This window comes from Sycon ciliatum, chromosome 4, assembly GCF_964019385.1.
Source record: "Sycon ciliatum chromosome 4, ocSycCili1.1, whole genome shotgun sequence".
Taxonomy (NCBI): Eukaryota; Metazoa; Porifera; class Calcarea; order Leucosolenida; family Sycettidae; genus Sycon; species Sycon ciliatum.
In genome coordinates this window covers 39,984,910-40,004,585 of record NC_088646.1, presented here as the reverse complement: position 1 = coordinate 40,004,585, position 19,676 = coordinate 39,984,910, and the positions used below count along the sequence as shown (strand labels likewise).

At 46.5% G+C, this 19,676-nt stretch overlaps 2 protein-coding genes and 1 long non-coding RNA gene across 3 annotated transcripts in view; 2 read left to right on the top strand and 1 right to left on the bottom strand.

The window, feature by feature from the left end:
• The window catches only part of LOC135816138 (small ribosomal subunit protein eS24-like), a 48,976-nt gene that overhangs the window by 6,210 nt on the left and 23,090 nt on the right, over positions 1–19,676 (top strand). The gene's annotated exons all lie outside the window — the stretch shown is intronic.
• Positions 2,462–9,609, bottom strand: LOC135816139 (calcineurin subunit B type 1-like). The gene is made up of 7 exons (XM_065329522.1): positions 9,390–9,609; positions 9,259–9,301; positions 7,900–8,076; positions 5,842–5,901; positions 4,966–5,027; positions 4,403–4,525; positions 2,462–3,281 (listed from the first exon to the last, which is right to left on the bottom strand). Exons 1-7 carry the CDS (start codon positions 9,390–9,392, stop codon positions 3,240–3,242), a joined length of 510 nt encoding a protein of 169 aa, XP_065185594.1. The 5' UTR covers positions 9,393–9,609; the 3' UTR covers positions 2,462–3,239.
• Positions 9,977–12,643, top strand: LOC135813719 (uncharacterized). The gene is made up of 3 exons (XR_010553108.1): positions 9,977–10,316; positions 11,172–11,260; positions 12,149–12,643. It is a non-coding gene; the product is annotated as an uncharacterized LOC135813719 (long non-coding RNA).

Genomic DNA, 19,676 nt, shown 5'->3' with positions numbered 1-19,676 from the left:
ACTCTTGGCCCGCAGTGACAACCAGTTCCTTGCCTGGGGGCACCTTGTTCAGATTGTCCGGGAGCTGCCACTTCACCACCAAAGAATGCCACAAGATCCTCTTTGTTGCTACCAACTGATAGGCACTAAGAGAGAACTGCTTTGGCGTGCTCTGTTTCCCTCTACATTTTCCTCTTCGCCATACATACATAAAATAAATAAATTTCACGGTTCGCGTGAGACTCGGCTGGAAGCCGAGTTTTCCGCATCCGCCGTGGGAACGCCACCACCCTCTAGGATCATACATACATATACATGTCTATCCATTAGATCACCATTGGTCACAGATTGCTCTATTCATTTCTAACTCTTTTCTAAAAGGCTTTATAGATGTCACATGTACACTGGCCACCAATGTATTTGTACAGTTGTCGGTGTATGCATGCATATATAATTACGTATGTACAGTAATGTATAGTTGCAGTAGATCCGATTTTATAATTCACCTTTGAGGCCCTGAAGTTTATTTGTTTTCAGTCAAACTTGGCCAATCAGTCATACGTATTGGATATGTTTATATTCAGCAGGAATGTTGTCAAAATATCGCATAGTTCTCCTGTATATTTGAATTAACTGGTTTGTTGCCATGGCAACCATCATCAATTCTTTCCACCTTCATTGTATGACCTTCCCGATGGAAATTTTGATTGAATGGCATACCATCTTGCAGCATTTTGAAGATACTTGACACTCAAATCGACAAAACTTGGTGCCCTCTTACCCGGAACGAAACTTCAAAAATAATCCCCCTGGCCCCCAGACTATTTCACAAAACGCAGCAATCCGAGTCTTATTTAGCGCGTGCGACACCTTCGAGTACTAATTTTTTTACCCCGTCAGTCAAAGTGACTGGCATGTACGCTGGTACGCGCCTGATACGCGCTGAAAGTTCCAACATGTTGGAATTTCCATTTCGGCGCGTTTCCATACGCATGGCGCTCCAAAAGCCAGCACAAACGCGTGGTTACGCGCTTCAGTTGTGAACACAGCTTTATAGTCTTATTGGTGGATGTGTGTTGCTGGTGGTTTTCAGGCAGCTTTTGGAATACCTGCTGTAAATATGATCCGGCACAAAAAATTGTTTAGAAGAGCGTGCTACAGGAACCAGCCAGATTGCTGAAAAATAAGAACATGCCAGGTTTACCCCTTGGAGGCAATGACCCGCGTGGCCTTTGCTAGGTTATGGCCAACCAGCAGCTTCAGAGAGCGGGCTTTCATTCACAGTAGTCGAGCGTCCACGCACTTTTGTTGGTGGTGATGTTTCGCGAAAATATATTGCGAAGAACTTGTGAGGTTTAGCAGTGCGAAATTACTTTTTTCTCGAAGTAATTTGAATCTTATAGTACTGTACCGTATATGCAGCTCAGGCCTCTTTTACACGACAACGATTGAAAAACATTTTCAAAAGAATACGCTTCCACAGATTTTGATAAGAGCGTTTACACGACAACGCTAAAAATTGTTTCAAACGAGAAACGGCTTCAAAGTGTTTTTCAATCGTTTTCGTTCTCGTGTAAACGGCAAAAACGTTTTACTAGTACGAGCCTTGTACTCAAAACATGCCGCCGCCAGGCCAACTTTTTGCACGTGACCATTCTGTCCCTGCGGGAATTTGCGGAAAAAACTCTCGAAAACTTGCGCAAGAAATTGCGGCAGAAAGTAACAAAAATGCGACGAAAAGTGCGGAATGATGCAGAACTTGCCAGGAATTCGCGGAATTATTTGCAGAAAATTGCGGATTTGGGCCAAATCACGAAATTTTTTGCATCGTATATCTACTCGGGAGTCGTGCTGTACAAATAACCTACAGGATCATGGAAAGAACTGCGTGAAAAGTGCATAAAACTGTGAGATATAGTGCAGAAAACAACAAAAATCGCGGAAAATCGCGAATTTTGCTGAAAATCGCGGGTTTGGGCCAAAATCGCGAAATTTGTTGCATCCGTGGAATCGCGATTTCCTGGAGGGACAGACCATTGCGCGCCGAAAAAAGTGTTGCAGTGTACACGATTATCGTTTTCGTGTAAACAGCAAAAAAGGTTTCGAAAACGATTGAAAAACGTTTTTCAATCGTTGTCGTGTAAATGAGGCCTCAGTCTCAAGAAGGGGGCTGTAAAAATTCTACTCACTGTAATCAAATGCGTACCGAGGAAAGAGAAAGTTACTTTCGCAAATCACTGCAACTTCGCGTTCGAAGTTTCGAGCTTTTTTCCGTACTCATTCCCAGACTCGAATTTTCTTTCGAACTAAACGTCCTTATTGTTTCTTATAAGGCTGGGGCTGGGGTGTTCTTATTTTTTTAGCAATCCGGTTACGTTCCTTGTACTTGTAGAGTGCTCCACTTTAGGTCGGATTTCACCGAGCACAACTGTACTAACGATACTAGACATGGTGCTCTTGATCACAAGCGTAGAGCCTGACGTACTTGGAGCATGAATTTGTTTATACGAAAGACTGGAGAGTTTTTTTAGTTAGTCCAAAAGCCAATAGAAGGAAATGAGAGATCAACATGTATGTTCATATGTAGCCAGCAGAGGGAGTGGGGATGTCTCATAACCATAATGAAAACAGAAAAATATGTACAGGATTGTATGCATTTACCGCACGGTGACAGGACTAACCATGCCTATGGGGCGTCTACTAACATTGAAAGTTAAACACAAACTACGAAGACAGCATTTCTACAGCTATGAAACCGAAGAAGTGGGGCCTAGATTTGAAAAAAAAAAGGGTTCATCTTCCGGAGGGCAGCAAAGCAACGAATGCCTGAAAGGAGAAGAACAAGGCACCTAAACGTCGTGTAAGTATGGTGTGCTGCTGGGTGTGAGTCGGCTCTGCATGCGGCAAGATGTGTGCCGTGTGCAGGTGCCCAACTAAGCATCGGGGGCCCAGATACGCATAAGGGTGTGTGTATGAGCTGACCTGGCCATGCTCTGGAACTCCATAGCGTCATCACATACGGCCGTAGCCGGGGCAACGCAACGGCCTTGCCGAATCAGCACGGCGTCCGCGATATCAGTGCTCAACCAGCCAGCATGGCACAAGAAGGAAAAAGATGACTATTTATGTGGATACATCATAACAAATGGACATAACCTGTACTAATTGAATCCAACAATGGTCTAATAATGCTTAGCTAGTTCCTAGCCTGGGTGTTGTTGAAGGATGGTTCAGGTTCGCTCTAGTGTCGTGGAAGAATGTCACACAACTACGGACATCTTCACGTCTGTCTGCCCAATAACCTGAGAGTGATAAACAAGAACAAACCCACACACTCCGGCAATCACTATTATTTCCTGTGAGACTCCACAAACCCAACCAGCTGACGTAGCACCACATACATGTAACCTGGGCCGCGTACACTACTTTCACCAACTTGCGGTATGTCCAAGAGAAGCAGGGGGGGGGGGGGGGGGGGTGTCAACTGCTCTACTAGATTCAGCTACCACTTTCACAAAGTTAATAGGTACTCCAAACACGTTTTCTTTTTAAAGCCTCTGAGTACCAAGTGGTACGAGAGTATTCACGGCGGTGCTGGTCACAGTAATACGCATACCTGAAAGTCTTGTATCAAGGCATGATTTGAATGGAACCATGGAAGTAAAAGAAGTGGGCTGGTCTGAACATGGGCTTACATGGCTATTACTGCATTACACTGCGAAGCACGCGACTTCCAACAGTACATGCAATACGTCCTGCTAGTACGGTCAAGCATTCCTGGTCACATTAGAGAGGTTAAATGCAGGTTATTTCCGACGCAACGCACAATTTCACGTCAAATTTGGCGTAAAACTCCAAATTTCGACGTCAGCTGCAGGTCACTCGCGTTGGTTTTCGACGTGTGAGCCGAACTTTCGCGTCACGTCAGAAATAACGTGCATCTTAACCTCTAGTGTGAAGCTTACAACACAGTTACGACATTTTTGTCCGTTTTCATGCACCATTTCCATGACAGTTGTATTCCAATCGTGTGTATAAGTACACTCTTAGATTAAGTGGGTTGGCTGCCAATAGCAAAGCCTAGCTACTCATGATCACCATTCACTTTTAATCGTCTGGATGTACATTCTAGGTGTACTGTACAGTGTGACTGCTGAAGTGTAAGATGGGCATTTGGCGAATACGTCGACGCGACATAATTTCCGCATTAGCATGCTGATGCCATGCCCAAGCTGAACGGTGTACAAATGTACTCAACAAATACTGGTACCACGTGTGCATGACCTCCAGTTACTCACTACACAATAAGTTACCGGTATGTACATGTAGTAAACCCTTTCTACTCCGAAATTTCTTGCAATAAGAGCAATCTCCATGAGACTACGCTTTTAAACAATTTATACTGCCGGGTGCGAGTACTTACATTTTTAAATTCCTCAAACGATATTTTTCCATCTCCATCTTTGTCGGCGTAGAGGATCGTCTTGTCCACGATCTGTTGCAACTGTGCATCCTTTAGATTGGTTCCTACCATCATCTTCAACACCTGTTCCATTGGCAAACAATGTCAAACGTACAAAACACATAAGGCATGAGCCATTGGCAAATGTTCTCAGCCAGTTCAGAGTATCCCACATGCGGTTGCTCCCTTCACTACCGATCTTCAGCAAGCTGATGTTAGCCGGCATGTACAATGGCGGTGTATGCTAGGGACTCAAATGCCCCAGTGCAAGGCATTTAAATTTAAAAATTTAAATTTGCGGCAGTACAAAATCGCATTAATTTTATCTCTGTAAATTGCCACTGCACTTTTTTTAAAACATACTCCAAACCCTTCCATGCACTTGCACGAGGCCTACCTGCTAATGGACTCCACAGTGTGAGGTCACAGACCAAATGGGCCTACAGTCACACACCCTAGTCTAGGGAAGGACATGTGTCTTGCAGATGAAACTGCAATGCGATAACCAGGACGGTACACTTTACCTGGAAAAGCTCTCCGTTTGAGATGTAGCCGTCATTGTCGATATCATACACTTTGAACGCAACTGTACGTCACCACACACATGGAGATCAAGTACGTACACAAAGTCAGTTTAAAAAGAAGCAGATTGAGGTACAAGCGTGCTGTAGACCACTATCGTAGACAAGTCAGTTGGTGCTCTTTCGCAATAGTCTGCTGTACCCAGCTTGCGTGATGAGAAAAAAGACGTGTCCAGGATGTAAAAATGAATGACTTAGAACATCCCTGATATCAACATAGAACAAGATGATGATAGGATGCAGCAGCTGGTGTCCTGCACACGCCATGGCCAAACCCCACGCCTCGTACAACAGGGTTGAGAATTTTACATACTTCTACTCGGCTGGAGGCCGAGTTTTCCGCTTCCGTGGGAACGCCACCACTCCCAAGGATCAGGACGCAAATGCAGCTCCTAAAGCGGCAGGAGGTGAGTAGATCAGACCCACCAAAGTGGTCAAAGACTTTAAATCCCATCCGCCGTGCCAGGAGGCTATGGGTCGCAGCACGGCCGCAATAATCCTTTCGCTTCCAAGCAGGGCTTCAAGTGAACCTGGTATCCTTTGTTTCTCAATCATGGTCTTACACCATCCCGCTATGCCTGCCTGGGAATGCAAACATGAGTTTATTTACAAAAAAGCTACAACTACAGGTTCCTAACTTATACAAGAGGCAAGCACTATACGAGCACTACGGGAGTCACGGGTACAGGGGCCAAATGCAGAGCAGGTGGTATGCTGGGATAGCCCCATGATGTTGTACATGACAAGATACGGCATACAGACTATGAATGGAATCTTAAAAATATGGCTAGTAGTACACAATGCGGATATTGTACTTACATTTTAATTTTGCTTCTTGGTCACATTTTACACTGAACATTGACATGCCTTCAATGAATTCTGTAGGATAGCAGCAGCAGCAGCAGGAGCACAGTAAGCAACACATTTCAGTCAGTGCCAGCAATGTTTATGTTGGGGGCAAATATCGCAAGAAATGTTCCGGGGGGGGGGGGGGGGGTAGTAATTGCAGTAACACCTATAGGACCGGCACAGCAAGTACAAGTATAGTAGTAGTAGTAGAATTTATTATTTTGATAGGGAAGGCCCTAGTATATACCAGGGGTGTAGCAGCTGGCCCGGCTTTGGCCGGACCTCAAAAGCGCCCAGAATGCAGGATTCTACACCCTAATTTCAAAAATTTCTTGTAGCAGATCCCAACCCCTCCGGCCGGACCACCTCCAACGGCGGTGCTAGGCGCCTGCATACCAGGCCCAGAGTGTCCGCCTGTTGCCAGGCCTGGCTACTATTTATACACATTGAGCTTGTTGACCATCCCCTAGCACACACAAGCATGACTTGATCGAGACTATTGAGGCGGATCGATAGTTATTCCTGCCCAGTCGGGTCAGTCTCCTGGTCACTTACATCACCTGCTGAGGCCTATCCGCCAACCTTTAGACTTAGTAACAGGGTTCTGGGCAGTGAGTAGTAAAATGACGAGATACTTTGGACTGTCAAGAAAGATACCGGTTGATTCATAGCTGATATCCACTGAGCATTGGGGTCGTCCGTAAATATCGAACTTTTTTCACAAAACGAAATAATTTCGTTATGGGGTGGGAGGAGGTTGACCAATTTCGTTTCAGAAAACATTGATTCATGTACATGGCCGTTGTATATGCATGTATATCAACATTTTTTACGTTCTGAGGGGGAGGGAGGGAGGGGTTGGGTCTAAACTAAAATAATTCGTTTGGTGAAAAAAGTTCGATATTTACGGACGGCCCCTTAATCTGGCACTTCCGTGTGTATATGTGCCGGTGTGTGTGTGCCACGGTGTGTGCACTGTGTGTAGAACGGTCCCCTTTCACCTCAATTACTCTCCTTGTTTCTTTTCCTTTCTCGCTGTTGTCTCCCGCTTCTGGGAGCGACGTGGCCATTTTGTGGCAGTTGTACATAGCAGTAGTAGTAGTTGAGTAGTAGTAGTAGCAGCAGCAGCAGCAGCAGCAGCAGCAGCAGCAGCAGCAGCAGCAGCAGCAGCAGCAGCAGCAGCAGCAGCAGCAGGAGTAGTAGTAGTAGTAGTAGTAGTAGTGTGTGTGTGTGTGTGTGTGTGTGTGTGTGTGTGTGTGTGTGTGTGTGTGTGTGTGTGTGTGTGTGTGTGTGTGTGTGTGTGTGTGTGTGTGTGAAGAATGCAGTGGTGGGAATTGCGGATTGGCTGGTGGAGTGCTGGAACTCGTTGTTTTCAGTGGAGTGGACGAGCGAGTGCGGAGAGGAAGGTCCCAATGGCGGAATGGTGGGAATTGAAACTTCAATCTTTCGTCGTCATGAGTGCACTGGTCAAGCGTTGTGGAAGTCTGTCGGATTTGTGAGGTCTTGCCCTGCCGCTTACATCGTCAACGTGGAAGAACTGCTAGTGGAGTCCTGGTGGGATTTCGGATGCCCACACTCCTTTTGCTTGGTGGATTCTTTCGTGGACAGTGTTTTTTCGTGACGTGAAATTTTGAATTTTTTTTTCCTTCCTGTTCATTTTCAGTCGTTGTCACTGTAGCTGTCAGATTGTTGTTACAGTACAGCAGTCGTCCGTTCTGCTCCATCTGTTTTGCCAGTTCTGCTAGCTGATTCTATTTATTTGCCACTGCCCCTCGTAGTGCTCATGCTTGGGTCACGGCGGCGTGACCCGTTTAGGGTAGCTGTATCATAGTAGTAGCAGTGTGTGTGTGTGTGTGTGTGTGTGTGTGTGTGTGTGTGTGTGTGTGTGTGTGTGAGTGTGCATGTGTATGTATGATTATGATGGTGTGAGTGCGCATGTGCGTGTATCGGCACATGTGTGTGTGTACATGTGTGCGTGAAAGTACTGAAAACCACGGCTAGTTCAGTGGAAGCAATCCTCGCACTTGCCTTTGAAGTCTACTTCACCATCGTGATCAGTATCAAACAGGTCTATGACACGGGATACCAGTGGGTTCTGTTGCAGCTCTGGCAATGTCATAAACTCTTCGAATGACAATGCTCCGCTGCCGTCCATGTCAAGCTTCTTGAAACGCCTGCCCAGGCGGCGGATCTCATCTTGGTCGACTTCACACACAGACACACACACACACACACACACACACACATACACACACACACACACCACACACCACACAGACACACACACACACACACACACACACACGCGTACACACATACACACACGCGTACACACATACACACACAGCCACAGGAAGAAGACAATTTCACTAGTTTAGACTACGGCCGCCAGCTTCACCGTACTGACAGCAAGTTGTTGTTGCTGGTGCTCTGGATACGTTGTGTGTGATCAGTAGAGACGGTGGTGATACAACACTGGTAGTCTTTGTGCTGCCAACCTGGCACGCAGCATTGTGACCTACACTGGGGAGCTAGAGGGGGTGTGTCGGTACCGGATTGCAATGAATTTAGTTCTGCGGTAACCACATTTAATCTGCAACCATCATCGGTGCAGTAACGCTAGGCAATTTGTCACGGATGATTCAATGATTCAATGTGCTCTACAGAGAAAGTCAGGTACTTATCCGACCACCAGTATGTGAACTTGTCAGATATCAGACAAGCCCGGTGTGAGAGCGCTAAAACATTTACTCCCTATCGTGAATCTCTTGATCCTGTCCGACTGGGCGATGCCAAAGTCCGAGAAGAGAAACTTATTAATCGTGCTGAATGTTGACTATGATGTTGTTTGTTATGACGGCAGCGGGTAATGATGGTAGCGAGTAATCCCATCATCAGTTGTGGATTTGTACAATTTCATTAAATTTTACTGTTTCTCGGTGTACATAGAAACCAGTAAAACCATACACATTGGTGGAAATATCCGAAATCTTAACTAATCCAACAAGACCCATTCCCAAAGTGGGCGCACAAGTGACATTTGACTGTCAACAATGAGGCTTCGAGGCCATCATTTTCTTGCCATGAGTTCTTGCAAGCTTCATTTGTACATGCTATCATGCATCTGTTGTCTTCCCACGATTGCCGTATGCACCATTGCCAGCGATCACACCGTACTTGAACAAACGAAAAGGAGCGAGTACGAGTCCCTAGTGGAGTGTGGGCGACACCACTGTTACTTGCTAAGATGGGAATGTGAATGTTAGCGACGGCTTGTGCCAGTAACAGCAATGCTTGAGCAATGGTGCCGCTCACAGACTAACTGTAGGCTGTATGTCACAACGAACAGCGTAACACAGCCGCAGGCCACCGCTAGCATGGACTTACAATTCGTGACCAGGTCTTCTGGTAGGCTGCCTAAAGTGTTCCCCTGGAAGGTCAGGCAGAGCAAATAATCGAAATAGCACCAGGTGAGCTCCACACCACCAGACAGGGAATACCATGAGAGCTGCTCGTACCATGATAGTAGCTAAATGACTAACAATAGCGCTCCTGTTCTCCCCGTCAGATTATATCCGTTTGTCCTACGCTGGTCACAGCGATACGAGTCGATACAAACAAACTACTTTGCTCAGGCTGTCTTTCTGGTCTTTCGACTTGCGAAAATGTGACTGCGAAGGAAAACACTCGGTTTTTATCTTCATCTGCCAAAAACACGAAAACAACGCATACCTGTACTTTACCAAGCTTTACTATACTAGCGCCACACACTCAAGCTCTGTGTACATGGTGTACAGACTGTCAGTACAAACTACAGCCTTACAGGCACATGATCTGACTGCACAAGTAAACTGAGTTCGGATGAAGCTGTACTGTAATCAAGGTAATCTGTAGTCGACTACATGTAGTAGTAGATCTACATGTAGCCTTGTAGGTACTACTAGGTCTAGATCGATTCGTCAGAAATCAGAACAAGACTTGTCGCACTTGCAGTTGCAGTATGCAGCAGCAGGAGCAGATTACTCGTACTACTACTAGAGTCGTAGATCTTCTAACATAACATCTTCAGTCCTTCCCCAGACGCGCAAAAAAAAGACCTCTCCCACTAATCCCGATATAACAGATTCTTGACTGATTTTTGCCGCGAAAGCGAAAAAATGTTCTCAAATTTGAGAACTGTCCTAAATTGGTTCTGAGAGATGGAAGCCGTTTTACATGGCCTACGTCGTTTTACTTGGCACCACCTCGTTTTATTTCACACCATGTATTCTTTACGGGACGCTCTTTCGGCAGATATATTTTTAGTGAAGTTTCGTAGAGGAGACGTATATCGAAAATGTTGTGAACGAAGCTGAAATTGGCATTTTTATGCACCTAATTTCAAGCCGGATTATCGCCAGAGCACGCAGCGTTTTCGGCCAGCACGAAGGCGGCAACATATAGAGGTAAGCAATACCTATCACTTACAAGACAAATCTGATCTGTTCACGACCTCCAAATACCTAAAATTCAGAACTTGCTGTGCTTGCTTGGCCCTATGTACATGTATGTTACATAGAGGATCACACACATTTGGCAAGTAGATCTACAATGCACAACATTATAATACCGTCTTCTAAGCTGTAGTCTTCACTGGTTTACAGTTTTGGATCTGTAGAGTAAAGCGTCATACACACTTCGCTTTGCGTCAGGGAAACACGTCACAACGGCCGTTTGCGGCGAGAAAGTTGACTTGATCTTGAGTTGAGCTACTTGTTTGGTCCATCGCGCGACCTTCGCCTGTGCGCATTGCGTTCATGAAATGAAGTATGAATCAGTCTTGAATGTGCCAGTCCATTGCTCAGTTTTACCATGTCCTTGCCTAAGTCTGTTGTGATTTATCTTGAATCCGTAGACATATATATGATTTCGCCGTATTAGTACCATCCGTTCCATAAAAATACTGGTTCTTGTGATGGCATGCACCATAAAATGACATCTGTTCTATGGTCGTAATCATTTGCCCACCATATCTTCTACATTTAGTGAGATGTTGCCTAGGGCTGCTGCACTGTATGCATGCAGTTGTAGTTCCCACCGCCTTGATGCTGGCGGCATATTCAACATGATATGTATGCATTGTATGCACGCCTATGGATTCGTCCTTTTCTCGTGTAAGTGTACGCTTAAAAGATTGTTCTGTCTAATTGAGTGATCTAGACTTGTTCTCACTTTGGACACCATATTCTTTTATGCGAAACGTTCAGAGTATAACTTCATTTCCAGGCTCTCTGGTGTGTACATTCTCTCTTGCTGTCCAGGGTTGCTGCAATGTATATGTAATCATCGCTGACTGGCTGTTGGCAGAGTATTTCATGCGTGCACGTGTATGGATCCGTCCCTTCCCCATGTAAGTGCGCCAGCATTTGTGATATGAAGCTGAGTGATATAGAACTCGTCTCAAATATCACTTTTTGCCAATCAGCGGCCGTTCTAAGCGGGATATATTCAGCGATATACCCCGCTCGGTTCACATGGGTCACTTCGAGAATAAGGAAACTTTAAGCCTAGTTCGCATTCGACGTAACGCTGACGGTATGGAACGTAAGGGCCTGTTGGGACGGCCGGTGTGAGCTGTAAAATCTTGTACAATTCGCAAGACACAACATGTAGTTTGACACGACATGCAGCAGCTATTGCGATTTTCAAGAAGTGACACGAAATCTTATCTTACTAAAATTTGAATCAATTGTGCTAGCCATTCGGCGAGTTATCATGGGAAGCGTAGTGTTGACCGTGTTCGAAATGTTTAAAAAACCTAAGTGTGCTGTTGTGCGCATCGGGAGGGGTCAGAGCACGACACATCCCCTGTTCACACTAGAATGCAGTTGTTTTGTACGCTTGCGTCCTCGTCTACGGTCTGAAAAGTTGAACTGACCAACTCTTCCTCTTGCTTCCCAATCTGTAGGGTAGAACGGTTGCGTTCCCGTTCCTGGTGTTCACATTGGACGCTGTCTGTCGGCATCATAACCGTTCCGTCGGTTCCCGTCAATCCTTACGTCGCGTCCCGTTGCGCCCCGTCGAATGTGAGCTAAGCTTTCGTGTTGGTCACACTCTGTATTTAGGAAAGTACCATGCAAATGGATTATACCATTCGTACTCTGTGTATACCGAGTCCCCCAATTGTCCCTCGTCCTAACGCACTCTCGAAAGTAATCGCGGTATACCCCTCATACTCATGGTATAATCCATACCTAATATATAATCAGTATCATCTGCTGTTTATTTTCCATTGCAGGTTAATGTCTCAATCAAGCATCGTCATCAAAACTTTGCACAGAAGAGTGTCAGCGGTGTCGGTCATCCTCTGGGATCCTCTTTCTGTTATTACTGAAGCTCAATTCCTAATACACGAACTGCTTTCCACGATGCGCAACATGCAACACCTGCGATGAGCTGCAACCGCGACAGACGATTCACAATCTGTTTTGCTTCTGCGACATCTAAGTGCAGGGCGTAGTACCCTCACGTGCACCCAGCCTAGTGAACTGCACTCCATTCGTGTACAACGCGCTTGGCAAGAGTTATGCTTTTGCCAACTTCTGGGACAGTGGCCCTACAACTGCTTGCGACAGTGCGCGACAGGCATTTCCTCGCCGCAAGTGTGACATCGCAGAAAGTGATACATGTACATGTAATTGTGAATTGTAAATACTTTTCATCCAATTCAACTTTTAGTATGTGCTTCTCTTTGTTGAACAGCAATGGGTAACCAACTCTTCTCCTATCCATTCATTCTCCTGCTCGTGTTTGTATGGTGGTTGTATACTGTATACCCATTGAATGATTAATGTACTACATCAGGTTTTGTCTGGTGATATATTCACGTCCAAATATGTTCAATTTTCACTTGAGCACACAAGGGTTGGAAGCTTAGAAACACTATACATCTATTCTTAAGGGTGTTCTCCATTGCTATTTTGATTGATCTCACCTGTTCAAGACGTCCATGTCGACTTTGAGGCCGACTTTCGCATCGATGTCAGCTATTTTATAGCACTTAGAAAAATGATCCCTACCACCCGGGACGCATTCTATCGCGTTGTTTGCATTCTCCTGGCGGCAGGGCATTGCCAAACTGATTACCTTTCATATGAAATAATTCAAGGGATGTGGAAGAAGCCTTCACTGCTCGACCAGGCCGATAACCCTGTTTCATACATACCCCAAAACTAGACAAATTCGAAATTTCTCAAGCTTGAGAACGTTTCCCGGCAAAAAAACCCTCGAAATCTGTTATATCGGGATTGGTCGTTTGGGAAAGGACTGCTTGAAACCCGGGTTTCTTTATCTCGCAGTTACACTGTAGATCTGCGTAATACTAGCTGTACAATCAGATCATGTACCATAATAATAAAGAAAGTAGTTCTGGTTCCGGCTTTTGTTGTAGTTGATGAGCCTAGCCTGAGTGAGTCAGAGGATCTAGGAAGACCCATGCCTCATTGCCTGTCCGTCTTTCCACACTTTACTTTATGTAGTTCAGGGAATTCCGGAATGCTAGACTCTACGTGTTTACGTGTGTTCTGCCAGTCTACAAATCTGTCTGTAGCTGTTGCAGGGTTGCGACCAAGGAGTGTAGTGGGCTACCTGAACTGTTCAACACGCGGCTAGCGACGTAGTCTAGCCACACAGCCTCAGCCCACACAGGCACAGGTTCCAGATGCTGTACTCATGCAGCCGCTACTGCATGCAGTAATCATTGTACTCTTGGTATGACCAAGATAAGACTGGCAAGAGCTCTTGCCGTCTTGGTATGAACTATGATTGTACTGAGCTGAGTCCGAGGCTGTCCTGTGGTGATATCATGATACATGATGTACATGATCATATGAGTTATACTTGACACAATCTGCTCAACAAAATGTGAGAACAGAAAATAAAAAGAAAGAAACACAGGAACACAACACATACATACATAATAACTTTTCTTCTTTTCTTCTTTTATTCACCATGCATGGTTGGTTAAAAAGGGGAAGTGCATCGATTTTTCAAGTAGGGCTCAGATGAAAGACAATTGGATATCGGTTCCGATGGTATATCTCTCGCTTGCGTCCGGCAAGGGAAACTAACTTGCCATATCGCCGATTTCCTGATCCCGTTTCCATGGCGACTACAGGTGATGACGCACATTCTGCTTAGCTCCGTGAGAGAGAAGGTCGATCAGTGAAGAATTGTGTCATTTTCAGTTGTCTTCTTGTATTCACGAAGTGAAAGAAGTACTGTGTTCAAGGCTGTTAGTGCCGTGAACTGTTTATCATAGTCCTCTCCGTTGTGTACTGGGACGTGACACCGACAGAGGAAAGCTGGAGTGCGGAGACGTTAGCTGGCAAGCGAAAATCGTGACGAACCAAGTGCTGAAATCTTGGTTGGGACAAATCAAACGTTCAGCATTTACCTCAACCAAGGACCATGCCGTTTGCTCTTTCCACTTCCTGAAGGTGGATGCGCTGCCTGCTGGAGACTCTCCTATCTCTCGTAACATCTTCTGAAGCCAGGTGAGACGACGAGTAGCGGAGATTAGCGAACGAAATAATGTCGTATGTTTTGAATTTTTTGCTGAACATATCTCAGGAGAGATGGCATGTATGAACTTAGTCCATGTGAACTCAATCAGCCCATGAACTAACCCATGAACAAATGCTTTCCTTGCAGACGTGCATGTGTCTATCCAATCTACACGTAGAGATCATTCCATGCCCTCAGTGAATGGCCTATTTATATATTATTTGTCCATACACATCATCTGCATGTTGTCTCTATGGGGAAGGGTATTGATCATTTCAAATGAAGAAGTTCGGGCAATAGATGCTTTCCTCTGGTACAATTCTGTTGACCTGATGTTCTTTCTAGCTTCATGGGTAGCTTACATGAGGTACCATCACCATCATGTTTACATGAGGGTCAAACACTGCACCGTTCTTTGTTGTGACATGACGTAAGTTATTGTAAGTGCTCGCAGACTCCATACGTTCCAGCAACACTTAGCATGGTTTTCCGTGAACGTTGTGGGTGAACAAATTCTGTCCAACATATTTATACAGACATGCCAGCACACAAAATGCACCATACACACACTTGCCCTGTCGAGTCACTGCCACGTGGGCCCGGAGGGGCAGTGGAGAGAGAATGGGAGAACGGCCCCCCCTGGGCGCACGGGACACAAAAACAAGAGTTTGTCTACGTAGGGAGCAACACACATACATAAACATACACCACACACACACACACACACACACACACACACACACACAAAATGAGAGTTCGGGTCATCTGCCACGAGACTGACGTACGGCCGGGGAGAGCTTCAGCAGCGGTGTCTATTCCTGCCCTGGACCGAACGGAAGCAGCGGTCGCAGGACACACAGTATTCACCACAACACGGCTCCACTGTCGTTGGGGGCTGAGCCACACACTTGTGACGAGCAAGAACGCCACAGCTAAGAAAGCAACGGCCACAGCGATCACACTGGCATGCTCCACGCTGCTCCTGCACACACACACTCTCTCTCTCTCTCACACACACACACACACACGTGCGCACATACTCGGCAAGAAATAAAGAGAGCATGAGTGTCAGATTCTTGCATAGGAAGTGTTTATCAGCACACACTTATACATGCACATGCAGGCACTCAACGACCAACTATGCACCATGCCGTATGTTCGTCAAACATAAGATTGCAATACCAAAGAACAACAAACAAGATCACTTACTTCGTTCTCCTCCAAGTGTGTCCTCCCCAGCCAGGCCATCTCCTGCATTTCCCTAGGCGGAATGTAGCCTACGAAATGGTTTCTCTAGACTTGGAGAAGATGCTTGGTATTCGCCATCTCTCCTGAGAAATGTTCAGCAAAAATTTCAAAACATACGACATTATTTCGTTCGCTAATCTCCGCTACTCGTCGTCTCACCTGGCTTCAGAAGATGTTACGAGAGATAGGAGAGTCTCCAGCAGGCAGCGCATCCACCTTCAGGAAGTGGAAAGAGCAAACGGCATGGTCCTTGGTTGAGGTAAATGCTGAACGTTTGATTTGTCCCAACCAAGATTTCAGCACTTGGTTCGTCACGATTTTCGCTTGCCAGCTAACGTCTCCGCACTCCAGCTTTCCTCTGTCGGTGTCACGTCCCAGTACACAACGGAGAGGACTACTGATAAACAGTTCACGGCACTAACAGCCTTGAACACAGTACAGTCAGACCTCGCTTATCCGGTCCTCGTTTATCCGGATCCCTCGCCATCCGGAAGAAAAAAGCTGGTTGCATACGTGATGCATCCAACATAAACGGTGTTCGGTTATCCGGTTCCCTCGCCTATCCGGATATTTTTTGGGAAAACGGATGTGTGCGATTAAGCGAGGTCTGACTGTACTTCTTTCACTTCGTGAATACAAGAAGACAACTGAAAATGACACAATTCTTCACTGATCGACCTTCTCTCTCACGGAGCTAAGCAGAATGTGCGTCATCACCTGTAGTCGCCATGGAAACGGGATCAGGAAATCGGCGATATGGCAAGTTTCCCTTGCCGGACGCAAGCGAGAGATATACCATCGGAACCGATATCCAATAGACCCTTTGCACAATAAGCGAGAGGGGTCGAGACGGGGCATGCTGTGCACGCGCTGCACACTTGGCATGCAACCAGCATGCATGGTTTGCTGCAGGACGTGATCAAGTTTCCTGTGACAGGCTGTGTTTTCAGGGTCCTGACGCGATGTTCATGTATGTACTTCCCAGCCTTTTTCATTTGAAGTTTTTTTAGTTCTGAAGGAAGAAGTTCCGAAATGCTTTCCAAGGACCACTGTTGGGTTCTTGTTTGCAGCAACCGTCATCCCTAGTGGCTAGTCTAAGAAACCCACTTGTCTTTCCATGCATTCCGTGGCTATGCTGGCATTCCACACTCTTGAATCCTCGCTATCTGGCGAGAAGAGGGCCGCAGTTTGCTGCGACATCGTTCACAGTGTTGTGCTCGGAACACTTTGTCGATGACGACTTTCATCCTTGCTTTTGCGAAGACGCTGAACGCCCTGCCAAGAGACTCTGGAGCCTGAGAAAAAGGCATGACCCATCCCTGTCTTTGCAAGGAAGATCGACTGCTTGCTGGCGCTGCTCGAGCTGCTGATGTTGAAGTGCAGAGCGACGCAGCCTCATCGCTCAGGTGTGCGGAGAAAGTCATCTGAGTTCGAGCTGTGGCTGTGTGCACGATATGACAGACTTTCACATTATGCACATAGCCACCAAAGTAAAACTCATGGACACTATCCACGGGCTTCTTCACTAGTACTACACCATCAGCTCCCTAGCCCTCTTCACTGTCGTCGGCGACTTGCCCCTGCGTTGGAGATGAGCACGCATGGTGTGGCACTCACTCTGGGAAACGTGAGAAGTTCATCACTCATCCACTCGGACGCATGACAAAGTTGGGCATGATGAAGGTACACTCGAGGAAGACTGGTGCCCCTCTTAGTTCTAGGAGCATCAGGGTTCTGCATCGAGAAGCGTTCTCTACATCGACAGAGGAGAGAAGGTAGAGAAAATAAAAATAAATTTCAATCTACAGTAATCCGAAATATCCACTGACTGCGGAAAACTTACCGCTCCAATAACTCCTTCTTTTTCGAGACAGATACGCATCCTCATTCAGCAGAAAACTGTTCAGTTCCTTCACAGACCATTCTTTATTTGACAGTTCCTCCACGGGTTCCACAGCCATCGATGGCAAACCACTCGGCACTCTCTCCTCCATCTCCAAAATGGAAAATACAGTGTTTCACCATGCTCAACAACTGATACTCTGCACAAAAATCGAAGAGGATGCCCCGTCTCGGATCACGTGACCGTTATTGTGCAAAGGGTCTATTGTCTTTCATCTGAGCCCTACTTGAAAAATCGATGCACTTCCCCTTTAACACCCACATCTCCCGTACTGGCTGATTTTCTTCTCATGCCATGAGGTGTTGTCTATAATAATAATAATAATAAGTACCGTACTGGCAATATATGTTGCCGCGTAACGCGTTAAGCGGGATTCACAGAAGCTTTTTTGCGATGCGACACGCGATGCGACAGACGCGAAACCGGGAAAACCCCAAATCGCAGCCATGTCGCACCCCACGCAACTGCCGCAACTGGGCCATCGCAGGCCATCGCAGAAGTTGAGCTTGGCTCAACTTTTGCGATGCGATGCGATGCGACAAGCGATTTGGTGTACGATTTTGACCTTTTCTACAGCAAAGTTGTACAAAGGTGCAAGAGTTGCCTATAAATTTTTACAAGTTGTGTCAAACCGCGCGAATATCATGGTGACGTACCCAAATCAGCAAAACTTTGTCGCATCGCTGACTTCTTCTGTGAATGGTATTTCGCGAGTTCGCATCGCACGCATCCATCGCAGATCGCGTCGCATCGCGTGTCGCATCGCAAAAAAGCTTCTGTGAATCCCGCTTAAAGCCCGATTCACAATACAACTTTCTGCGACGCGACACGCGATTTGCGACAGTTGCGACAAGAAACTGCCTGTCGCGAGCTGTCGCAAGCTGTCGCAAGCTGTCGCAATGCACCTGTCGCAGAAGTTGAAGAAAGTTCAACTTTTGCGACATGCGACACGCGACATACACAAATGGAGTACAGTTTCGACCCTGGGTGCACGTGCAGTGTACGTGCAGTGCACGTGCATAGTACTACTTGTGCATGAGGATGTCGCAAACATGAAGAATATTGTGAACCGTGTGTCGCTGTCGCAGCTCGTCGCATGTGTCGCAAGTCGCATGTCGCGTCGCAGAAAGTTGTATTGTGAATCGGCCTTAACGCAGGGGGGTGCGGCGTAAAGCGGGATTCACAGAAGCTTTTTTGCGATGCGACACGCGATGCGACGCGATCTGCGACGGACGCGTGCGATGCGAACTCGCGAAATACCATTCACAGAAGAAGTCAGTGATGCGACAACATCTTGCTGATTTGGCTACGTCACCATGATATTCGCGCGGTTTGATACAACTTGTACAAATTTATAGGCAACTCTTGCACCTTTGTACAACTTTGCTGTAGAAAAGGTCAAAATCGTACGCCAAATCGCTTGTCGCATCGCATCGCATCGCAAAAGTTGAGCCAAGCTCAACTTCTGCGATGGCCTGCGATGGCGCAGTTGCGACGAGCTGCGACAGCGACACACGGTTCACAATATTCTTCATGTTTGCGACATCCTCATGCACAAGAAGTACTATGCACGTGCACTTCACGTACACTGCACGTGCACCCAGGGTCGAAACTGTACTCCATTTGTGTATGTCGCGTGTCGCATGTCGCAAAAGTTGAACTTTCTTCAACTTCTGCGACAGGTGCATTGCGACAGCTTGCGACAGCTTGCGACAGCTCGCGACAGGCAGTTTCTTGTCGCAACTGTCGCAAATCGCGTGTCGCGTCGCAGAAAGTTGTATTGTGAATCGGCCTTAACGCGCGACCAGGCTTGTGCGACAAATTTTCGTTGAGTTCGTAACGCGCGTCCGGCGGGGTGCGGCGATCTTTTCATTGCAAAAAAGGCTGAAAACTGTGAAAGCACGTGTACCGCACCGCGTGGTGAAAAGTTCAAAACTGGACGCAGCAGGAAGCAAAAAAAGGACTGCGGCAATATAAACCAGGGGTCTATACGACTCCCTGATAGAAACCTGTGTAACGGCTCCTGTGCGACTTTGCATGTAACGCCCTGCGTGCGGCAGACAAGTGCCAATGACATTATGTAACGCTTCATGGCCTCACTGCGGCAACA